Source organism: Lissotriton vulgaris, chromosome 7, assembly GCF_964263255.1.
Source record: "Lissotriton vulgaris chromosome 7, aLisVul1.2, whole genome shotgun sequence".
NCBI lineage: Eukaryota > Metazoa > Chordata > Amphibia > Caudata > Salamandridae > Lissotriton > Lissotriton vulgaris.
The window spans coordinates 1,016,945,707-1,016,968,364 of record NC_141695.1 but is presented as its reverse complement, the minus strand read 5'-3'; the positions used below and the strand labels follow the sequence as shown (position 1 = coordinate 1,016,968,364).

Here is a 22,658-nt window from a genome sequence, read left to right as displayed (position 1 = left end):
GTACACACATTTGACCTACACACAATGCACAGCACTACATCTTCCATGTATCATTCCATCCGTATGAACACATACACTGTGCACATGTATACAACCCACACACACACACACACACTTTGCAGCACTACATACTAATCTGATGGAGGCCAAGGGTGAGTTAAGCACACAGCAGCAAAACTCTTAATGAGTGAGCCTGTAGGTATCACTCCAGTGTCACAGGTAAAAATGCATACTCAGTTCTAATGATGACTACAAGGTATGCTGCCACCACCACACTCGTACTGCTTAATTCACAGAAATGGCAGTAGGCTTTCACGAAGCTGAGCGTAGGCCTTTGGGTGCTCATCCTGTTCAAAAAAGACTGCAGTACATGAGACAGGCCTATGTCATGGCGCACACACACGATCTGTGTTTGCCCATGACAGCACTAAATCAGCATCAGGGTTCCAAATATCATTGCAGTTGGGGCACTCAGAGCAGTGGTATATGCCCATCACTATATGAGGGACTTTTCCGTTCCAACACTCTACAAGAGAGAGAGAGGGCTAGAGAGACTTTAACCCGTTCCGTGCTCGTGACGGAACCACTACGTCAAGAGCGGGCTGTGCTAATGACGAAGTGGTTCGGTCACGCCGCGGCCGCTCAGCCCACGCTGCATCAATTCCGCGCCTGCGTGGCTGAATTGATGAGCAGGTGGGACCGTGACGGAACCACTCTATCATTAGCACAGCGCGCCCGTCGCGTGACGGAGTGGTTCCGTCACGAGCATGGTGGCACCGCGCGACCCCCCTCCCCCCAGCGCCGCGGAGGAATTACCGCCACGGCCAAGGGGTTAAAACATAAAACAGCTTTCAGAGAGAAGATTAATTAATTGACGTTTAGAGAGCTGTAGCTCCAAAGATTTGTTGAATACAGTACTGGAAGCAGGTTTAATAGTAATCATTTGTGGGTCGTCTATCCACAATTGATCTTTTCATAGAAGAGTGACTAAACTCTCCTGAGTATTAGCTAGGGACAGAGATGAAGAGAGTGTGAGGGTGAATTTAGAATAGTAAAGTTTAGGGGGTGAATTAAGCGATAGTAATTGTTTTGTGTTTCATTTCTAAGATCCGGCACAGTGTAGAATCAAGAATAACCTTCCCAGACTAAATCACTCAACTAGAGAAGTTTGGAAGAAGTAGTGTGTCTTATCTAACTTCCTCGCACCCTCGAAAGTTCAGAGGGAGGGTCATTGAGAAATCAGCATCTGTTCCCCGGGACAATTCAGATAAACAAGTAAAATTAAACTTGGCATATAGGTAGGGAACGTGACACTTGGGTCCCCTTGGCGTCTACACTCTCCAACATTAGTGTGATTTTCCAGGAAACATCTAATTCAGTTTTTCCGTCATCAGATACCAGTCTGTGATCACCTTTATGCAGGACATCCTATGTTCGATTGATTTATTATATCTTGTTATATCTCTCTATAATTAAACCCACAAGTCTACGTGTGCTCATCCAACCCGATTGTATTTTACGATTGAGCAATGTATCTCAATATAAAAGTGCCTAGGGGAGCAGTCAGCAGTTCTTTCAACTGTACTTTATTGGATTTTTAAGAATTATTATTTTACAACACCTATGTGAGCAGTTAGCAGTTGTGATCTGGCCTTTGGTACCATCAAAGAGTTTTGTTATCTTCTTGAATTGAGCTTCCTGTCTTGTTGCAGTAACCTTATTTAGAAGTTGTAATGCCTAGTTACTGATAACTAATTATATCCTCTTCTGTTACCCAAAAATGTATTTGACAGTTTCCAAATGATCAAGACTGCTCTATAGAGATAGGTCACATCGTGGAATATGTTGTAAGCTGCTGTGCTTTGGCCTCTGAGTCCCATACTTACAGAAGGGTGCTTGTAATTTGGGTGTAATAGAGTCTCTGAGGTCTACTTGGTTTCCGAGCCATGTAACATCTCGCAAAGTTTACCCGTAACTGCTTGGTCCTCGAGGGGTCAATGTTTACATGTTTCTCTAAGTGGAAACTCTGCAAGTATCCTTTCCTGGGCCAATTAGTAGTAGTTACCTCTATCATCGAAATCCAGGCCATGCCTCTACTTGAAAGCTTTAAGACTACTTGTGGATAGTATTGGCTGCTTGCTCTGCCAATAATTATTTCCTTGAATTGAATCAGGAGCACTTGGAAGTGTACAGAAATAAGCAAATAATGCTCACTGTAATAGCTGTAGTCCTGTCTAACCAGGAGATGTGTGAGTGTTCCCACCTCAGCAATTCGTTCCTTATTTCCTGGAAAAGTGGCATTATATTGGCTTGACAGAAATTGTGCACTCAGGATTCTAATGGTTACCCATAGGTATTGCAAATAACTTTCCAATATTTTAAAAGATACTGAGGATTTTAGAATCTCTCTTGCTACCTTCTCCAAAGTAATCAGCACCAAAATCAACTTCTTTGTAGAAGTTCCATAACCAAACACTCCTTCAAGTTCAGCCATGAAGGACATGAGAGTTTAAATGGATATAAAGTATGTCATTGTTAAGGTTATGTCGTCTGAAAACAGCTGTATGATGATCCTGCCCTCCAAGTGACAATTAATTTAATTACTGTGGAGTTACACATGGCCATCACCAGTGGTTGGACAGCCATTACAAAAAGAAGTCTGGGCATCATACATAACTGTACTGTTCCTCTGATTAAAACAAACCAGTTGTATTGTACCAGGGCACTGGTATGTTAGGCCTAGGTTGATGAAAGGATGCAATGACCATTTTTATAAAGAATTCTCCCCAAGTCAAATTTCTCCATGGGTACACACGAAGGATCAACATAACCAGTCAAAATCTTTCATTTGTTTGTAATCAACAAGACGAGCAAGTGTTCCACTTTTTAACAACTTGGCTGCTTGACTTATTCCCCTGCTGTGCTGGACCATAATGGAAATGGGTGTGGCCATGACACACGAGCACCGTGCCTCATGACGAGCTGCACGGAAGGGGTTAAAATTGAAAGGAGCGTGCAGAATTTCTCAGCAGACATGAAATACTTCTAATGGCATAGTACCAGCACTTCTTAGTACCAGCACTTCTCAGTACCAAACGGGTATTCTGCGCTATTAAAGTACCTAATATTCTAGGTTTACATTCCAAGCACTGCCGCTTTTACTCAGCACTAAAATTTGTGATCCTCTTTAAGGCCGGTACCGCCACTTCAGAACTTTTACTTTTTCTCCCAGTCATGCAATTGTATGGAAAAGAAAAGGCCACAAAGATTGGTTCTTAAAGGCATGTCAACCAGCAAATCTGTAAGAGAAAGGATGGAGAGGCGACTGGCTTGATGGGTCTGGACGGGAGACCTCCAACCTATCAGGTAAATAGGTTTCGGTGAGGAATACCTGACAGCCACTTGATGGCCTGACACAGCAAAGCTTTACTCATATGCATTCGGTATAAAGTAACCAAAAAAAACAATGCAATAAAGAATTAAAGGTATAACAATGTCAATGTTAGAAGAAAGAGAAAAAGTAATGAATAAATAAAACATATATGAGACAAATTAAAATGTAGGGATCAGGAATTATTGAAATGTCCCTACTTGTACATAAACGTTTGTAACACCGTTTTTTTCTGGTGGTCCAAAAGGCTCAAAACTTTAGGCAAATGTTTGGGACCCAATTCAAGGGTTCAGGTTTCATAAAGGATTTCCACAATTCCAACACTAGAGCAATATGGTAGTTACAACCTGATTCCTGGCATTCTTTTGCAACAACATCCACTCACTGGGTCCATATGGCCCAACTCAGCAGAGAGGTTTCACCAAGAAGATAAAATGCCCATTCACTCTTTCTCTGAGATAATAGGAGTTTCCTCTGTCTCCAGCACATTCTGAAGTTCTACAGGGCACCACGATACCACTGCCAGAACTCCTGCTCTGTCCCTTAGAGGGCCAGCTGAACGCTAGCAACATTATACAAGGCGAAACGTTTTGTGATAAGAGAATCCAGTGCAGAGAGGCAGACCCCTCTTTTCCATACTCAGGCAGGCATCATGCAGAGGGGTAAGCAGGAAGTGTTCTTATTTTCATCTGTTTGAGGCAGCTCCCTCCTGACAGTGTGTCAAGCAAGAACATTTAAAGGACAAAGTTAGTCTGTGATGGGGACCCATCACAATTTTTCCTGGTAACATTTTCAGCAAAGTGTACCAGTTCCTGTTTCTGGCCTAAGGTTTCTCGAAAAGGCAAAATACATTGCAGAGTCCCCTTTACCACATAAAAGCAAAATGGCAGCACCCTAGTTTCCATTCGTACCGCCCTTTCTACCTAAAACTTTCCCAAGTCCAGCTAATGCTAAAAGAAAACATCCACCTCTCAGACCCATCTGTGCTTTCGTCCCTGATATGGGCAGCTCCACATCCCCAAGGCAGATTTTCCTTCACTAAAGAAACTTTGTGCTGTGGGGTTAGTTTCCTAGGCATGTGTTAACTGATGGTGTGACAATTCCTTCCATTTCTGAATATGCTGACCGACGTTGTCTTTGAGGTTTAGCAATTGAACACCTCTACCCTTTTCAGCTTAGTCATGAAACGTGACTGTTGTGTCAACATCAGGAGAACTGCTAAAAAATGTGAGAAGCCTTTTTCTGAATACTACTACTGATCAAGGGAGTACCAACCATTTTGAACCATAGCCCAAATGGCACTGGGCAAGCTAGTGAGGTGAGCTAGCCCGGCATTCATTCAGGGGATGACTAACCCAGGGAACCATGAGAAGAGGGCGACCAAATTGTGTGTTTTAGAGCTCATTTCTCAAGTAATTTGGAACAAATGGTAGGGTTTTCAAGAACATTCTCAATGGGTACTCTGAAAATAACCAAATTCATGAAGGTTTTCATGCTCTGGCTAACCATCTTCAGTGATATTTAAGAAGTCACTCATTCTAAAGAACATTTTGAAAAGAAATTGCGCCATACAGGATATTTACTTAGCACGTAATCCTGCGGAATCTCCCTAAATTTCAGCTGTAACAAGAGTTACAACTAGAAATATTGTAAGCTTTCTGCGACGAGTAAATTAAAATCATTCTTCATTTGATGGAACTATTTTTCTTTAATGAACATATTCCATATGTTGATGTAGTCTCTGTACCTTCATCACCCAAAGCCTTAAAGCCATCATGATCAAGCTCAAGTTAAAAGTCTTTGATACACACCTAAAGGGTCACCGATGATACTGTCTGCCCTGTGGGTGCGGGAACCTCAAATGACTGACCGTTTGATAGATGATAGAAAACAATACAGAGGGCCAGTAACATTGCAAAAGACTGATGTGATGGCGCTCTTCCATTGGTGACCAGAGACCCCTGATCGCCATATTGTCCAGCTGCCCCCCCCCCCGCTCCCCCCCCCCACCCACAGATGAAGCATATGCCACCACTGTAAGCTCTGGTCTGGGTAAAGAGAACGGTCTGCCGCATGCCAGGTAGACATACACCACCCACTACCACATTCCCTGGGCAGCTACATCCGAAATGTGGAAGGTGTCCAAAACGCACCCTGAGTGAAGGGCATAAGGAAGGAGAAGGTTCCACTAAAGAGTCTGGTTGTGACAATGGGCATGAAGCACCAGCAGGATGCATGAGACCAGAACCCTAAGAGGCCTCAGAGCCATCAAGGACAAAACAAGTGCTGACTCCCAAAATTCTGGGATCATACTATGAATGTTGTGGAATCATTGTTAAGGTGTTAAGGTCCTTGAAGACAACATGTTCTGGATGGCCCCTATAAAAGAAATGCTCTGCACAGACTGAAGGTGGGATTTTTGTTAACGGATAGAGATCCCCAAGGTGGTCAGCAACAAAACTGCCCCTTGTAGTTGTTCCAAGTTTAACTGAGGTGAACTTGCCTTCAGGAACCAGTCATTGAGATACAGAAATATGTGCCTCAAACACCTGCAAAGACGAGCCATGAATACTGACATGATCTTTGGAAAGATCTCTGGAAAATGTCTTCTGCCACTTGCCATCCTCAGCTATCAGCAAGAGGAGACACTGAAATGGATTGGAGGTAGTAGGACAAGAGGAGGGGGGCTTTTTCATCTGATGGTGGTCATGACCATTACCATCATTCATGCCCTTGGAACCATGAAAGGACATAGCTGGCTGCTGGACAAGCTACACGGGTTGCCTCTGACAGCAAGCAAGGCCACTTAAGGATCCACAACATTTTCAATATTGCTGGTGGATCTGGCAAAGGGAAGAAATTAGTTAAAGAGAACGAGTAATAGCTCTGCTATCTTTGAAACAGTGCACTGCTGGATCCACATTTTCACCGACTAGCCTGATCCCATCAAAGGGTAAATCCAAAAAAGAAGAGTGGTTGTCACCAGGAAACCCATAGGAGCACTTCCAAGTATGGTGTCAGGTTATGACACTAATCACATAGCCAAGGCAACATAGTCCATAGTTCCCATTCTGGACCTCAAAATATGTCTTGCAGCATCCTGATATCCTGTATGGTTTAGGGGTAGGAGAAACCTGAAATTCTCTTGCAAGGCAGGCACAATCTCACCTGCCATATCTCTGACCTCATGGATGTAGCAACCCACAAGGCACACAGCATTTAATGATTGGAGTGGCATGCAAGCCAAAGCGAATAAATAGCCTACTGCCCATGGAGCCAATTTTCTTGCACTCCCTATCTAGTGGCGTAGTTGAGAAATTCGTTTAGAATACCATTACTTGTAGAGGCTTACACTGTAAGGTTCTCGGTAGTTGGATGCTGTGTCAAAAAGGTCAGATCTTTTTGTGCATGCCTGTGTCACCGAGCAATGGGCCAACTCACTGCCGGTCTGGGAAAGGTCTGGACAAGACTACCTTAACTGACTCAATCAAGAAGTTGTTAAATGAAAGCAGAGGTTCCATATTCAAAGGCCCAAGCAGAAACATTGTGTTAAAACATTTCGTCATAGTCTCCACAGTGGGGCACTGTAGATTCAACACATCTGGGGTTGCAAAAGAGGCACTTTATTCAGTTGGGCCACCTAGAAAGCGAATTCAGTTTAGTTTCTGGTGCCACTGGCATTTTGCTGTTCAAGTTATAAGCCAGCAAAAGCGCAATAAGGGGGGTCAAGGTGTCTGCCGTCTCAATGCAGTCTTCATTATGAGAAACATGGTCACAGTCCTTGAAGGCCTCCGGAATCCGAGCCATCCATACTTCTGGTAGATTGCGTTCGGGGATAGGAAGAGAGTCATCCTCCAGATGAGATTGTGCCTTGCTAATCTCACAGTGTGACACAGGAGGTTCGCTAGCCGATTTTGGCTCCAGATCTGCCAATGGAGTTAGAGAGGAATCTGGATCCTGCATGACTAGAGATGGGACTGTTGCCAGAAGTAAAAGACCTGGTGGAGGCAATAGTTAATTGATGAGGCATGGCCCAGTGCTGGAGGTGGAACAGGCAGAGATCAAATACGGTTGATTGACGCCAGGGACAGACCCACCAACGAAAGACCAGTGATGCAGCACGATTTTCAAAATCATAATACACGATACGTTTAAACACAAAAGACACAAAAAATGAAGGTACACATTGCTAGACACAGTGATACATGAAACTGAGACAAGAGTAGTAGAAGCAATGTAAAAGCGTGATTTAAAAGGTGAAGATGAAGAAATCACACACAAAGTAATACTAATACATATAAACGAAGTTGCACTAATGATTTTCTTATGTACATGTTGCTTATTAACATATACTGATGAAATTATGACGCTAAGTAAAATGGCCTAGTTTGTTTTGATGCTTTCTGTCAATGTGCACTAGTTAGAAAAGTTAGTGCAAAAATGTGTAACAATGAAATACAAGCTTGATATTTTGAAATATTATAATAGAGACTCAATAGGTTATGAAATATTAAAAACAAATTTTGTAGAATGAAATTCGAAAAGCGTGCATTTATGTGTATAAAGTGAAAAATTGCAGTAGTAGGCTATTTATAACGTTAGCCATGTCAATGTAATAACAATTTGTGAAAGTTTGATGCATTCTTTATTTGAAATGATTCAATTTCATTATATTGAAGTAAAGTCAGAACTCATTTTGTTTAAATGTTCGATGCTAACTTAAAGGTCTTCTTCAAAATGCTTTTTCTCTAATGCTGACCTTTCCCCTGATTTATTACAATGGATTGTTTCTCTACCAGTGAAATGTTACTTATTTATCTTATACATGTCTACACTTTGACCTTCCTGAATGTATCTTCAACATGTACCATGAAATGTTCCTGTGGGAATAGAATTTCAGCTATTGCGATCGGCAGACTACATTGTATCTTTCTTTATTGATACTAGCTTATGATGACTCTCAATCTTTCGTTTCTGATGACTAGCATGGGAAACCCTCTCGATATTTCAAATGACTTGGGTGGTAAAATGCGACCATGGTCTTGTGATGGTCTCTCGATGGTGGTGTGAACCTGTCTCATTAAACAATCAATCAGGTGGCTTGTAGAGCCCAACTACTCACCCGTAAGGGTCTAAAGAGGCATGGGGGGTGAGCTGCTGGTCTGTCGAAGGCCCTGTATATCAGTCAGAGAGCCAAGTCTGGAGGTCCTTCCTGAACTGAGGCTGTGACAGTGATTACCTGAGGTGCAGAGGGAGGGTGTTTCAGGTCTCTGCTGCTAGGTAGGCGAAGGATCTTCCTCCGGTCGTGGTCTTGCGGATATGTGGGATGGTAGCCAGGGCCAGTTCGGCAGAGGAGAGATCTTTGGTGGGTGCATGGAATACGAGGTGATAGTTAAGGTATGCAGGTCCCACATTGTGTAGGACTTTGTAGGTGTGTGTGAGGAGCTTGGACGTGATTCTTTTGTTAACTGGGAGCCAGTGGAGATCTCACAGGTGTCTGGTGAACTGGCTGCGGCGGGGGATGTCGAGGATAAGTCTGGCTGAGGCACTCTCAATGTTATGCAGTTTCTTGAGGAGATTCTGGGTGATGCAGGCCAAGGGTGTGTTGCCATATTCGATTCTGTTGCTGTTGAGTGCATGGGTGACCGTCTTTCTGGACTTGGTGGGGATCCACTTGAAGATCTTTCAGAGCAGGCATGTGGAAACAGGATGATGAGACAGCCTTGATTTGGCGGCTCATGGTGAGTGGGAGTCCATGATGATGCCAAAGTTTTGTGCGTGGTTTGTGGGTGTGGGTGAGCTCCAAGTGCTGCAGGCTACAGGAGTCGCCCCAGTTGGAGAGGGTGGAGCCTATGATGTGGACTTCAGTCTTCTCTGAGTTGAGCTTGAGACAGCTGTTCTTCATACAGGTGACGACAGCCTTCATCCTGTCATCGAAGTTGTTCTTGGTGACTGTGGGTTCGTTGTTGAGGAAGAGAATTAGCTAGGGTGCCGTTGGGGTAGGAGATGATGTTGAGTCCGTGGTTCCGGACGATGGCTTTGAGTGGCGCCATGTATATGCTGAAGAGAGTGGGGCTCAGGGAGGGGCCTTGAGGCACTCCGCAGTTGATCTCTGTGGGTTCAGAGTGGAACAGTGGTAGTCGGCCGGTAAGGAAGGAGTGGATCCATTCCAGGGCTTTGTTGCGGATGCCGTCGCTGTGGAGTGTTGTGCATAGGGTGCGGTGACAGACAGCATCGAATGCGGCCGAGAGGTCCGGGAGGATGATGGCTGCAGTTTTGCCGTGGTTGAGGAGGTTGCGGACACCATCTGTGGCAGCGACAAGGGCAGTCTCTGTGCTGTGGTTGCTTCGGAAGCCGGATTGGAAGCGGTCCAGGATGTGGTTCACTTTTGGTGAACTCAGAGAGTTGGGCATTAATGGCCTTCTCAATGACTTTGGCTGAAGGAGAGATCAGGGATATGCCTGAAGTTCTTGAGATCTATCAGGTCAGCAGAAGTTTTCTTCAGCGAGGGATTGCTTTCTGCATGTTTGCAGCCTTCCAGGAAGGCGGTGAGTTGATGGTGCGGCAGAGTTAGGGGGCGATGGTGGTGCTGGCTCTGTTGAAGATGAGGTGCGGGCAGGAGACTGAGTGCGCTCTGGAATGGATGCTCTTCATGATCTTGAGGGTGTCATGAGGGGTGAGGGGAGTTCAGTTGAGTACGGTCTGTTGGGGTCCGGTGTCATTAGGTGCAATGGTTGCGGGTTAATCCCCATCTCATTGGGACTAACTTACAAATCTTATAAAAGAAGAAACTTCAAAGGAGGGGCAACCCTATACTTTTCTTTTTCTCTGCGAGAGAGGATGCTTTGCTGATCATTTTGTGACAAACTTTTCTCCGATTTGGGCTGCCAGGATTGATGCTACAGTCAGTAGCTGATGGACTGAGACGTCTTTGCCGAACCATTTCAGATTTTTCCATTTTCCCTATTTCTTTTTAATGCTTATAGAATCCCCCTTAATGGACTCTAAACTGAACATCCCCCATCTTTCTAGGATCTGAGCTGTTAGGCAATGGACTATCCGTCTGCCTTAATTGTGGTAGGAGTCCATAATCACTTACAGCCACAAAGTTACAGACACCTGCTCAAATGCTTGGCACTGTTATAAAAACAGTTCTATTCTTGACTGAACTTCTTAAGAAATTGCTTGTGCTTATGAATTTTGCATCGTTAATACAATAATCAAATTAATCAAATGTCTTAACCTATTATTGAGACCTGTTGATTCTTCCAATTGGACTGTGACTAATGATTTAAATGCCCTGCTGGAGCTCTGACAGAATATAAGATATTACTTCTCATGTTTTGTGATGCTATCGCAGAGCTTTTGGTTTGTATAATCCTCACTCGGATTAACTTCTTTAGGAGGTCGGGTTTCCAACTTGCTATTCTTTATTTCTACAGTATGGTCTTAAGAGTGGCGTACCTAAATTTGATTTCAAACTTGTGAGTTGGCTGTTCGATCAATGATCCTCATTGGACAGCTAGTGTGGCGTTGGTCACCCTAATTTCCCCCCTTCATATTGGCAGAGAAAGAATAATCATTTGATCATTGCCTTTGAGGTAAATGAAATTGATTCAGCTTGTCTAGCCGTAAAGGGCCCGGTACGGTAAGAGGAGTAAGAAATTAATAAAAGTCTTTGACTTAAACGAAGATGGTGAGCGGGACTAGGAATGACTTCAAGACTTGGAACAAGCCCAGTCATGCTTCTTGTGTTTGATGACAAAAATTTGGCTTCACGCTCCTGTCCTCCCAATGCATCAGGAGAATTTGTTGCAGGTCTTGAATCGTGTTTGGTGCTCAGGTACAACAGAAATATGCAATGTGCACCCATGACCTTTATCTGCTTGCGATAGGTGCGGCACAGCTTACACCTTTTCATTTTGGGGGGAGACATCCCTGCACACTGTCTAAAATGCTTTCCAAGAACGTGGCAAAAGAATAGAAAATGGTAGAAGAGAAGCTCTGAGTCTTCATTAAAGGACGCAAAAACAAAAAAGAAATTGGCATTATTGGTGGTGTTTATATCCAGCTCCATACTAAGGTGGGACAGAGTCAGGTTGAAAGAAGATGGTGCCACAAGCCAGCACAAAGGAGCCATTGTAGTTTTCCAGATACATTCTGTAAGCTGGCGGGATTCACAAAGTGAGGAATCTATGATTATAAGTATCCATCAGAAAGTGAAACACCTATCTTTTATGACAAGCAATGAATTATTTCAACTCTGTTTAGATTATGTTTTAGTACGATGGGCTGTGTTTCCGGCTCTGAACAAAAGCACTTTCTCCAATCCATCCATTAGTTATGCTGACATCTTTTGGTTGAAATGTTCGCTTTTCTGGAGCAGCAAATCAAAAGTTAACAGGTAAAATGTGAACTGTGCCAGAAAGACAGATTGACTACTTTTGAGGTAGAGGTACTGTTTTGTTGCCATCTACCTGTGATGCAATAAATGAATTATGTGGCAAACTAATAACAATGCAGAAAACACCTGGGCCGCAGAACTTATAATTGATTATAAGACATTAACTGTAACCCTATTAAACACTTAACATAATTTCATCTCGCCATTCCCATTTTCATCAGTGAGCCTGGAATTGTATATATTGAATACATTTTCACTATAAGTACATTTGTCTAAACATTTCTTCTGCTAACTCCTTACTGTATATATTCCGCACGTTGTTTCCTGTGCCTGAAGCAACCGTAAAGGGCAAAACAAAACTGCAAAAGTAAGAAATACTATACAGATTCTTTGGCTAACCTCTCCATGAGCAGGTGGATGGCTGGGGCACACACAGCCTCTTGTCTCCTTTTCTGCTGCAAATCTGCCAATGCTCACTTAAAAGAATGGAGCAATCATTGCACAGGTAAAATATTTCTCAATAGTAAATTTCCATTTCTCCCATCAAAAAACTAAAAAGGGACTGCATTTCTATTTCATATAGGCAACCCAGAAGGTAGCATACACACCCCAGTCATCTTCATTTTACCAAATGCCAAATAGGATTACTAGCTTTTTTTGGGCCTCAATGACACCAGAAACGTTAGAAACTTCACTAAGTCAAGAGCACGAGTCTTGGTTGGGTTTCAATTTACCCAAATTCAAAGGAACATGTCTTACATCAATGCCTAGTCTTTAGGCAATATACCCCATTCCCAAGTAACCAATAGCTGGAACTGGCCAATGAAGCGGAGATCAGAAGCGGAGAAGAGCCCCTCATTTCATGCTCCTTGTCTGCTCTCTGTTGCACTTCATTGACACAGCCTTTTGTACTGGGGTATCTGGTGTAACTTTTTTAAACTAGGGGGAATGCACCAACTAATGGTGAAAGTTACAAACAGCCATTATGGTATCACACTCAATCAATCAATCAATCAATCAATCAATCCATCAAAGCATTTGTATAGCGCGCTACTCACCCGTAGGGTCTCAAGGCGCAGGTACTGCTTCTCCTTTACATACACTGTGACCCAGTGCAGACTTGAATATTTCCTATATAGCATGGAAGGGAACACTAGAAGCACAACATGGTATATAACTATGTGATAACAAGCCTAGCACTCATTTTGTGAGAGCAGCACTGAAACTGAACGTATTGAATATTTAGGAAAGTGTTGTTGGCTACAAATAAACCATTAACCCCTTCCCTGCTGGCCCGTTTCCGCCCCCGTGCGGTAAACAAACGAACAGGGGCGGGCCATGACGAACCCCAGCCGTCATCAGCACACGAGCACCGTAGTGCATGACGGCTGGGGTTCGTCACCAGCATGGAAGGGGTTAATCTGTGTTCGTGTCTCTCTGATATTGTGAAAACAGTACCCAAGCTGAAGACCCACCGGAAGCTTATTAAAAAGGTTCCAGTAGCCAAACATCAGAATTCTGCAAATGTGGAACTCTTGGCAATACATCAACGTGTCTTTTAGTGCTCAGTCCTCCAGACCAGTTCAAGGAAGAAGTCAAAGTGCCAAATACAGAAACGTCATCATAATATTGCAACAAGATGTTCTGATCCAAGCCAAATTAACATTCATGAAAACAATTTGGCTGGGGATCAATCTTATATGTTCACTTCACCACATATGTGTTTTCATATACCTTTCCTTGACTGTTTCTTACCTGTTTTGCATAAGTTCTGCAACAAGCTTCATAATTGGAGTTGTACATGCAGGTTCCCCGTACCATAATTCAATTGCTCTCTGTAGAATAGGAAGGTATGATGTGTATCTTGGATAGATTCATAGTTAAGGAATTTAAAGCAGAAAGTCAGAGATGAATTAGTCAATCTAACAAACATTGAAAACCTACAATAAAGAGCACTAAGATTTACTACATATCAAAAAGAGACACCACTTCTGACCCTGATGCCTACATATCAATTTCAACGCTTGCTCACAGGATAAGCATGCCTGAGACAAAGGTACAACTCCACTAAACAGGTTATCACTTGCACCGCACACAGCTAAATGCAGTGAGACACTAGGTCCCACAGCACGCTTGAAGCTACGGATATAATGGCTCTTATACTTGTCCTTAGAGAACTCCTAATCCGCTGTTCTGCCTTCAAATACAGATGATCTAAATGACCTAGTATCTGAATGGCCCTAACAATGATAGAGCAGGGCTACTCTGGCTATTACCCCATCAAGAGTTCAAGAGGAGCCCTACAACAATCAATGCATGACAAATTTGTCTTTTTTTTAATCTCAATACAAGAATAAATGCAAGTTTCCATTGCCACTCGAAAGAACTTAAGCAAGAACAATGGTAGTCAAGACCACTCTGCAATTTTGCAGTGCAATATATGCCTCCTAGCGGGAAATCCCTGAAAACATTCTAAAACAGACAAGTAGCCGCCTTGCTCTCCAAACCTGGCACCTAATTCATGTTGCAGTCCTACCTCATTTTCAGAATTTCCTGCTCAGGAGATCAAACCATGGAACTGAGGGCCTATAACTTTGGTTCAGGTACTTTTAAAACCAGTATAGCTCTCAGCAGCGGGCTGTAAGTGTATAATATTGAAGGTTTGGAATATTTGAAAGTTAAGGTAATTAAAGTGTAGGTAGAGTGCTGTTTAATAATTATTAATTGATGAGATACAGTAGGAACAGTCCTTTAGCTGGGTGCATGTAACTGTAAATGCTGTCTCTGTGTTGTATATTTTTGTGTATATAATTTAAAGCACTTTGTATGTGCAAGACCCATGTGCATCCTTTCCACACAAAGTATTATTTCGTATGTAAAAAGCTATTTTAAATTGCAGACGATTTGAAAAGCATATACAAACATTTATTGAGTTGTCCATTCAGAGGATGGGGTGGCTTGGTATTTGGATTCATCTGATACTATATAATGAAATGTAATTTTTAGATGGAATGACCATTACGTGCTTTTGCCTGTCCTACAGATGAGCACTATATTATTATACTATTACGGTTAATGTTTGGTTTTAAACAAGGTGCACAATCATTGTGGAAAAAATATTGCTTGTTTCAATAGAGATTTTTTTAATGGTGGCACAGGTATGATTTAAGTTTCAAATGAATATGACAGCGGTGAAAGTTAAGGGCAAGACAGTGCCATAGCATTTACATTTAATTTCTATTTAAGTTTTGTGCTGTGTCCACTACCACTAAATTAGTCAACAGTAACTCATGTTCCGATTTAGATTCTTCTGAGAAATTCCATTTCTTTTTTTTTATGTAGTACCGTGATGGTATTTTAAAGTGTTATGTTTTTAAATGGATGCAGATATTAAACGGTGTGCGGAAGCCAGTGGAGTAAATACATACTTACCATTTATGAGACTTACCATCATTATTTGGCTTGTTACATTATTGACAATTTGTATTTTGGTGTAAAAGTGAGTATTTGCATGATTATGCTACAGATTAGATGATTACAAATAATTAGCATCAACACAATATAATTGGATTTCTTTAAAATGCACATTTTATGCTCGATCTGCATAGTACATCTTGTCAAGACAAATACTAAAAGATATTGCAAACCTGAGCAAATGAGCACAATGTGATTCAGACCATCACTTTAGTTTTTGCCGGGTTTAGGGACAGCTGAGCAATGCTTCAATGTATACTTACTGATAAGTAAATATATGGTGGCTAAGAAAGATAAGATGGACCTTGCTTTCATGGATTTAGGCTCAGCTTCTGGTTCTATAAACAGAACTAAGCTGTGGTTTCCTGAGAGAACTCCATATTGCAGTGACAGCCAGCGTCAGGTATGGCCAGGTGGAGGGGGAGACAACTGAACCCTGTACACTTGCGAGAAGACTGCATCAGGGTTGATTATTGGCCCCCTTCCTCTTTTCTCTGTATGTAAATGGCCTAGAACAACAACTACTGGGTCTTAACGCCGACTGTCCGCGTATGGATAATCGTAGTAGCTCTGCCCTGATTTATGCTGACGACACAGAGCTAATAGCTCGGATGGCAATCGCTTTACAACAATTGCTTGACCGATTTTGCTCTTTTATGACCAGTTTTGATCTTGTTGTCAATCAGGCTAAAAAAACTGTTACGGCCTTTGGATCCATGTGAAGGTGGGTGTACAGCGGGCCGGAAAAGCAAGCGAGGAGGCCGTATATAGTGTGCTATAGTAGGGGTTTATTTCAAAGTCACAGGGTAGAACACAAGGAGAACAAAAGAGGAAGTCCGGGTCTTGGTCCACTCCGGGTCGGCGCTGCCGCTTGCGGTCTTCGGCGGGTCCAACGGCGGCTCCAGCGATGGGGAGGATCCACGGAGGGCAGGGAGCAAAAAGAGAAACAAAAGGGACCGTTAGTCCTATCCTAGTCGTAGGATCTCTGCTGCAGTCACCGTCACCCGGGTGTGTGGGGAAGGACCAGAAAACGAGGCAGTGAGGTAAGGAAGGGACCGGGAGGAAGGAACAAGGGGTAGGGGGAAGAAAAGGGTGCTTGGTCAGGACGTGAAGAGGGGGGGGGGGGCGGTTCGAAGAGTGCCGTGCTATACAAGTATAATACAGTGCAGGGGGACGTGATTCTAAAGAGAAGGGGAGATTTACAGGGACTATATACAGGGAACTCCTAGTGAGTTGAATTAGTGAGGTTAAAGGCACTCACGTGGTCCGCCGTAACTCTCCCGTTGAGTTACGGCCGCTCTACAGCCACCTCCTGTGGACTCCACCACTCTTCGGTCCACACGTCTGCTTCAGCCGTCTGCTCTCCGTCTCCTCCGTCTTCACCGTCGCATCCACCAGTCCGAGGTTCCTGCCACAAATCTCCGACAACTTGCACTTCCGGGCTCTCCTTTTTATCGGGTGCTGTCGCTGCCATAGGGGCGGGGCTTCCGGAGTCCGCGATATTTAAGGCTGTCCGGCCCGATGTTCTGGTTGGTCCCTGTGGGGAAAAGAAGCGGTTGATTCTCTGGCGTTTCGCTGGCGTCTCAGGTCGAGTCCTTACGGTGGTAGTATGAGGCCGGGGATACAGTCCCGGGGGGGGCGAAGGAGGTGAGTTCGGGGAAGGGTGGAGTACTGGTCGGGTTGGTCGGGATGCGGTCTCACATCCCCTTTCCCTAGCTGTCCTTCCTGTAGGGGAGGGAGACGCCGGGTATCGTGATAGGAAATCCGCATTGCCCTGTTCGGACCCCTTCCTATGCTTGGTGGTAAAACGGAAGGGCTGTAGGGAGAGGAACCATCTGAGGACCCTGTCATTCTGACCTTTATTCCGGGCCATCCACTCCAGAGGGGCGTGATCCGTGTAGAGGACAAAGTCTCTGCCCTCCAGATAATAGCGGAGATGGTCCACCGCCCACTTGATGGCCAGGGCTTCCTTCTCCACCACAGCGTAGTGTTTTTCTCGAGGGAACAACTTGCGGCTGACATATAGAATAGGCCTTTCTTCACCTTGGGAATCCTTTTGGGATAATACTGCCCCTAACCCATGGTCGGAGGCATCCGTTTGTAGGATAAAAGGTCTGGAGTAGTCGGGGGGTATCAGGACAGGGCTGGAGGTCAAGGCTTCCTTCAAGTCCATAAAGGCTTGCCAGGCTTCGGGAGAGGGATTCCGTAGCTTCTCCTCGGATCGGTTAGCTTTCGTCAGCAGATCCGTCAGGGCTGCGGCTCTCTGGGAGAAGTTTGGCACGAAGCGTCGATAATATCCGAGAAGCCCGAGGAAGGCTCGGAGGTCCTTTTTAGTGTGGGGGAAGGGAAGGGACCGAATGGCAGCTGTTTTGCTTTCTTGAGGTCGGATTACCCCGTCGCCCAGAAGGTACCCCAGGTATTTAACCGTTTTCGCCGCCAAGGTTGTTTTGGCGGGGTTGATGGCGAACCCAAAGGACCCTAGGGAGGAGACAACGTCAAATAGATGTTTCAAGTGTTGGGGCCAGCTGTCACTGAAGATGATGATGTCATCCAAATACGCGCCAGCATACTGGGCGTGGGGTCTCAGGACGCGGTTCATTGCGCGCTGAAAGGTGGCGGGGGCCCCGTGTAGACCAAAGGGCATAACCAGAAACTGGAACAACCCCTCAGGGGTAGAAAAGGCGGTCTTCTTTTTATCCTGTTCCCTGAGGGGTATTTGCCAATACCCTTTGCATAGATCCAGGGTCGATATGTACTTTGCTTTGCCTATCCTTTCGATCATTTCATCGACCCTGGGTAAGGGGTAGCTGTCAAAGGTAGAGACTTTGTTGACCTCCCTAAAGTCTATACAAAACCGGACCGATCCATCCGGTTTGGGCACAAGGACGATGGGTGAATTCCAGTCACTCACTGAGGGTTCTATGATTCCCATCTTCTGCATGTCGGCTATCTCTTGTCTGATGACCTCTCGGCGTGCCTCGGGAAGTCTATAGGGCCTTAAGCGTACTATTTTTCCTGGTGTGGTTTCTATGGCATGCTCTGTGATGCTGGTTCGACCAGGTGAGGAGGAAAAGACCGTTTTCAGGGGGGCCAGATACTCCCGTAATTCCTGGGTTTGTGTTGGAGTCAATTCTGGATCAACACAGGTGTCAAAAGAGAGGAGTTGGCGATCGGGTTTTCCATATAGCACGGGACGGGGTCCTTCCCACTTTTTCAGTAGGTTCACGTGGTATATCTGGGAGGTTCCACGGTTAGGGTCTATCTCAACCTCGTAGGTAACCGGGGTTACCCGTCTGAGGATGGTATAAGGCCCTTGCCACTGTCCAAGGAGCTTTTGGTCCGATGAGGGCATCATGAGGAGCACTAAGTCGTTGACAGCCAACTCACGGGGTCTGGTGCCTTTATCATACTGCTTTTTTTGGTTTTCTTGAGCACTCTCGAGATTCCGTCTCACTATGTCTCGCATCATCGAGAGGTGTGTCTTCAAGTTCTCCAGGTATTCCGGGAGCGGACGAGTGCGATCTGGTTCGGCCTCCCAGGCCTCTTGGGCCATGTCCAGCAGGGTACGCGGGGGACGACCATATAGTAACTCGTATGGTGAGTAGCCGGTGCTGCTCTGGGGCTTGCAGCGGATGGCGAAGAGGGCCAAGGGTAGCATGTCCTCCCACCTTTTGGCTTCGAGGCCCAAGAGTTTCTTGAGGGTCTGCTTGAGGGTGGCGTTGTACCGCTCCACCAACCCGTCCGTTTGCGGATGATAGGCCGAAGTACGGATTTGTTTTATCCCCAGTTCCGCGCACACTTGCTTCATTAAGGCCGAAACGAAAGGTGTGCCCTGATCGGTCAGGATTTCCCGGGGAAACCCCACCCGGGAAAACAGGGAGATCAGGGCTTTGGCTATCGTTTGGGTAGTGGGTTGTCTCAGGGGTATGGCTTCAGGAAAGCGGGTGGCGTAGTCGACTACGACCAGGGCATAGCGACAGCCGCTACGGGAGGGCAAGAGTGGTCCTATGATGTCCATCCCTATTCGACTAAAAGGGACGTCTATGAGAGGAAGGGGTTGCAACGGCACTCTGGGAGGTCTGTGTCGGCTGTTTTTCTGGCATACAATGCATTCCCGACAATAGTTTTTGATTTTCTGGTACACCCCGGGCCAAAAGAATTTCTCTAAAATGGTTTGACTGGTCTTTTCGTCGCCAAAGTGACCCCCCAGAAGGTGGCTGTGGGCAAGAAAGAGGACTTTGTCCTGGAAGGGAGCCGGGATAAGCAACTGGGCGTTCTGCTGGGGCCCACCTTTTCTGTACAGCAACCCGTTTTTCTTAAAGAAATAGGGACCTACTTGCAAAGGGTCTTCGTGTTCGAGCGCCCTTCCCCACGCTTCCTGCAGAAGGGGATCTTCTTGTTGGGCCGCTCGGAATTCCCTATTCGTCTGCCACGGATGGTCATCAGTAAGCACGGGATACGCTTTGACGTATTCTTTCCTTTCTTGTCTCTTCTGGCTTCTGGTTTTCGGGGTTTTCGGAATCGTTGCGGGGTGGTTTTGGCCTGAATAAGGAGCGTCCTTCCACCACTGAGACAAGGAGTTCGAGGTGTCCTGAAGAAGCGTAGGCAGCCCCGGATAGTCACTCCCCAGAATGGCTTGTTCGGGGAGAGCGGGAACCAGACCAATGGTGAGGGAGGAGCCGGGGTCATGCTGGTGTTGGACACACACCCGAGTAGTGGGGTATTGTTTGGTGTCCCCATGGACGCACTGAATGGCAACCATCCCGGTAGGATTGACTGGATGTGCCAGATCTTGAGGTCTCAGGACGCTTTGTCGGCAGCCACTATCGGCAAGGGCCATGACTCGTTGGCCGTTGATGGAGACCGGATAATGAAAGGCTGGGGGTGTGGTGCCCGGAGGGTTGCATAGATAGTTCCTTACAAGTCCGACCTCCATAGGCTCTTCCTTTTGCGGGCACATCCGGGCAATGTGACCGTAGCCACCACAGGCATAACACTGGGGTCCTGGGTTAGGGGGGCGGAACACAACCGGGGAGGAAAACAGGGGTGTGGGTTCCGGTCTTCGGGGTAGAAGGGGTCGGAGAGGGCGCGATGTACCAGCATTCGAGGCTCGCTGCGGATGTTCCTCCTTGCCCCGCTGGAGTTCCTGGGCCCGGCTGAAGGCGGAGGCTATCTCAATGGCTGTTTCTAGGGTGAGTCTGGAGTGTTGTCTCACCCAGCGCTGTGTGGCAGGATGTAAAGAGTTCAGGAACTGTTCCAAATAGATTTTCTCAAGTATCTGGTCTTTTGTTGAGTTTTCTGGCCTGAGCCACCGGTTTGCAAGATCCTTGATTCGGAACGAGAGGGCCCGGGGATTCTCTTGCGGCCTCTCTTTGGCTTGGCGTAGTTTTAGTCTATACGTGTCGTCGTCGATCCCAAGCCTTTCCAACACGCACCTTTTGATATCGGCATACGGGGTGGTGCCCTGTATGTTGGCCTGCTGGTATGCGGCTTGTAGATCGCCAGTGAGAAGGGGTCCTAAGTATTGCCCCCAGCGGTCCTCTGGCCAGTTGGCTGCTTGGGCAAGTCGTTCAAAGTTAGTAAAGAAGTAGTCCGGGTCTTCCCCCGGGACGTACTTCTGCAGCACCACCGAAGGAAGGGAGGCTAGGGGTCTCTGCTGACCCAGGGCCGTTGTTAGCTTCTCCATACTCTCTCCGTGGGCGGTCCCTTGACCCTTCAAGACGTCATGGAGTTGGCCCCTATCGTCCTCGGCCGTCTTGAGGAACTGCTCCATCAACTTGGCAAACTGCTCCTGGGAATCCGCCATCTTCTTCATAACGGCCTCCATGCTTCCGGCAGATCCCACTTCTGACACCAAATGTGAAGGTGGGTGTACAGCGGGCCGGAAAAGCAAGCGAGGAGGCCGTATATAGTGTGCTATAGTAGGGGTTTATTTCAAAGTCACAGGGTAGAACACAAGGAGAACAAAAGAGGAAGTCCGGGTCTTGGTCCACTCCGGGTCGGCGCTGCCGCTTGCGGTCTTCGGCGGGTCCAACGGCGGCTCCAGCGATGGGGAGGATCCACGGAGGGCAGGGAGCAAAAAGAGAAACAAAAGGGACCGTTAGTCCTATCCTAGTCGTAGGATCTCTGCTGCAGTCACCGTCACCCGGGTGTGTGGGGAAGGACCAGAAAACGAGGCAGTGAGGTAAGGAAGGGACCGGGAGGAAGGAACAAGGGGTAGGGGGAAGAAAAGGGTGCTTGGTCAGGACGTGAAGAGGGGGGGGGGGCGGTTCGAAGAGTGCCGTGCTATACAAGTATAATACAGTGCAGGGGGACGTGATTCTAAAGAGAAGGGGAGATTTACAGGGACTATATACAGGGAACTCCTAGTGAGTTGAATTAGTGAGGTTAAAGGCACTCACGTGGTCCGCCGTAACTCTCCCGTTGAGTTACGGCCGCTCTACAGCCACCTCCTGTGGACTCCACCACTCTTCGGTCCACACGTCTGCTTCAGCCGTCTGCTCTCCGTCTCCTCCGTCTTCACCGTCGCATCCACCAGTCCGAGGTTCCTGCCACAAATCTCCGACAACTTGCACTTCCGGGCTCTCCTTTTTATCGGGTGCTGTCGCTGCCATAGGGGCGGGGCTTCCGGAGTCCGCGATATTTAAGGCTGTCCGGCCCGATGTTCTGGTTGGTCCCTGTGGGGAAAAGAAGCGGTTGATTCTCTGGCGTTTCGCTGGCGTCTCAGGTCGAGTCCTTACGGTGGTAGTATGAGGCCGGGGATACAGTCCCGGGGGGGGCGAAGGAGGTGAGTTCGGGGAAGGGTGGAGTACTGGTCGGGTTGGTCGGGATGCGGTCTCACAATCCAGCAGGAAGGAAAACTGCCTTCAGGGTTAACAACAATAGAGTCAGCAATGCCCAACGTTCCCTTATCTTGGGATACAATTTGATGAAAAAAACTGACTTGGGGTCCAAAACAAGGACGGGGCTACCGCTTCTTGATAAAACCAAAGGCGATCTTTAGTTTTGCCACCAGAATAGGAAACAATCCTGTTAAAGAACTTGCCACCATATACAAAGCTAAGTGCTACAGAAACGCCAGCTACGGGGCAGATGTCTGGGGTCATAGTGATCATAAATGGTTGGAGATGTCATCAAGCGGTAACTAGCAGTCGCAAAATTGGCCAAAGACTGAAACCTCTCTCACCTGGGCGGTTCTCACTAAATTCCTAAAATGGATCACTGTTTGAAAATACCCTTGATTAGGTATATTCACAAAACCTGCATGAGCTTGGACCTGAGAGATCTTTCAAAGACCACTGGACATATAAGGCTAGCTTCCAGAATACAATGAAAAGCAGGTTTAGGCTACACGTAATGAAAAGAGACTTCGATCAGAAGCCAATAAGC

At 46.0% G+C, this 22,658-nt stretch overlaps 1 protein-coding gene across 1 annotated transcript in view; it reads right to left on the bottom strand.

Annotated features, from left to right (window-relative positions):
* Positions 1–22,658, bottom strand: part of RANBP17 (RAN binding protein 17) — a 1,388,837-nt gene that overhangs the window by 350,650 nt on the left and 1,015,529 nt on the right. Inside the window, exon 21 of the mRNA XM_086931437.1 lies at positions 13,551–13,658. Coding sequence (XP_086787563.1) covers positions 13,551–13,658 — 108 coding nt within the window. The remainder of the gene's footprint in view (positions 1–13,550; positions 13,659–22,658) is intronic.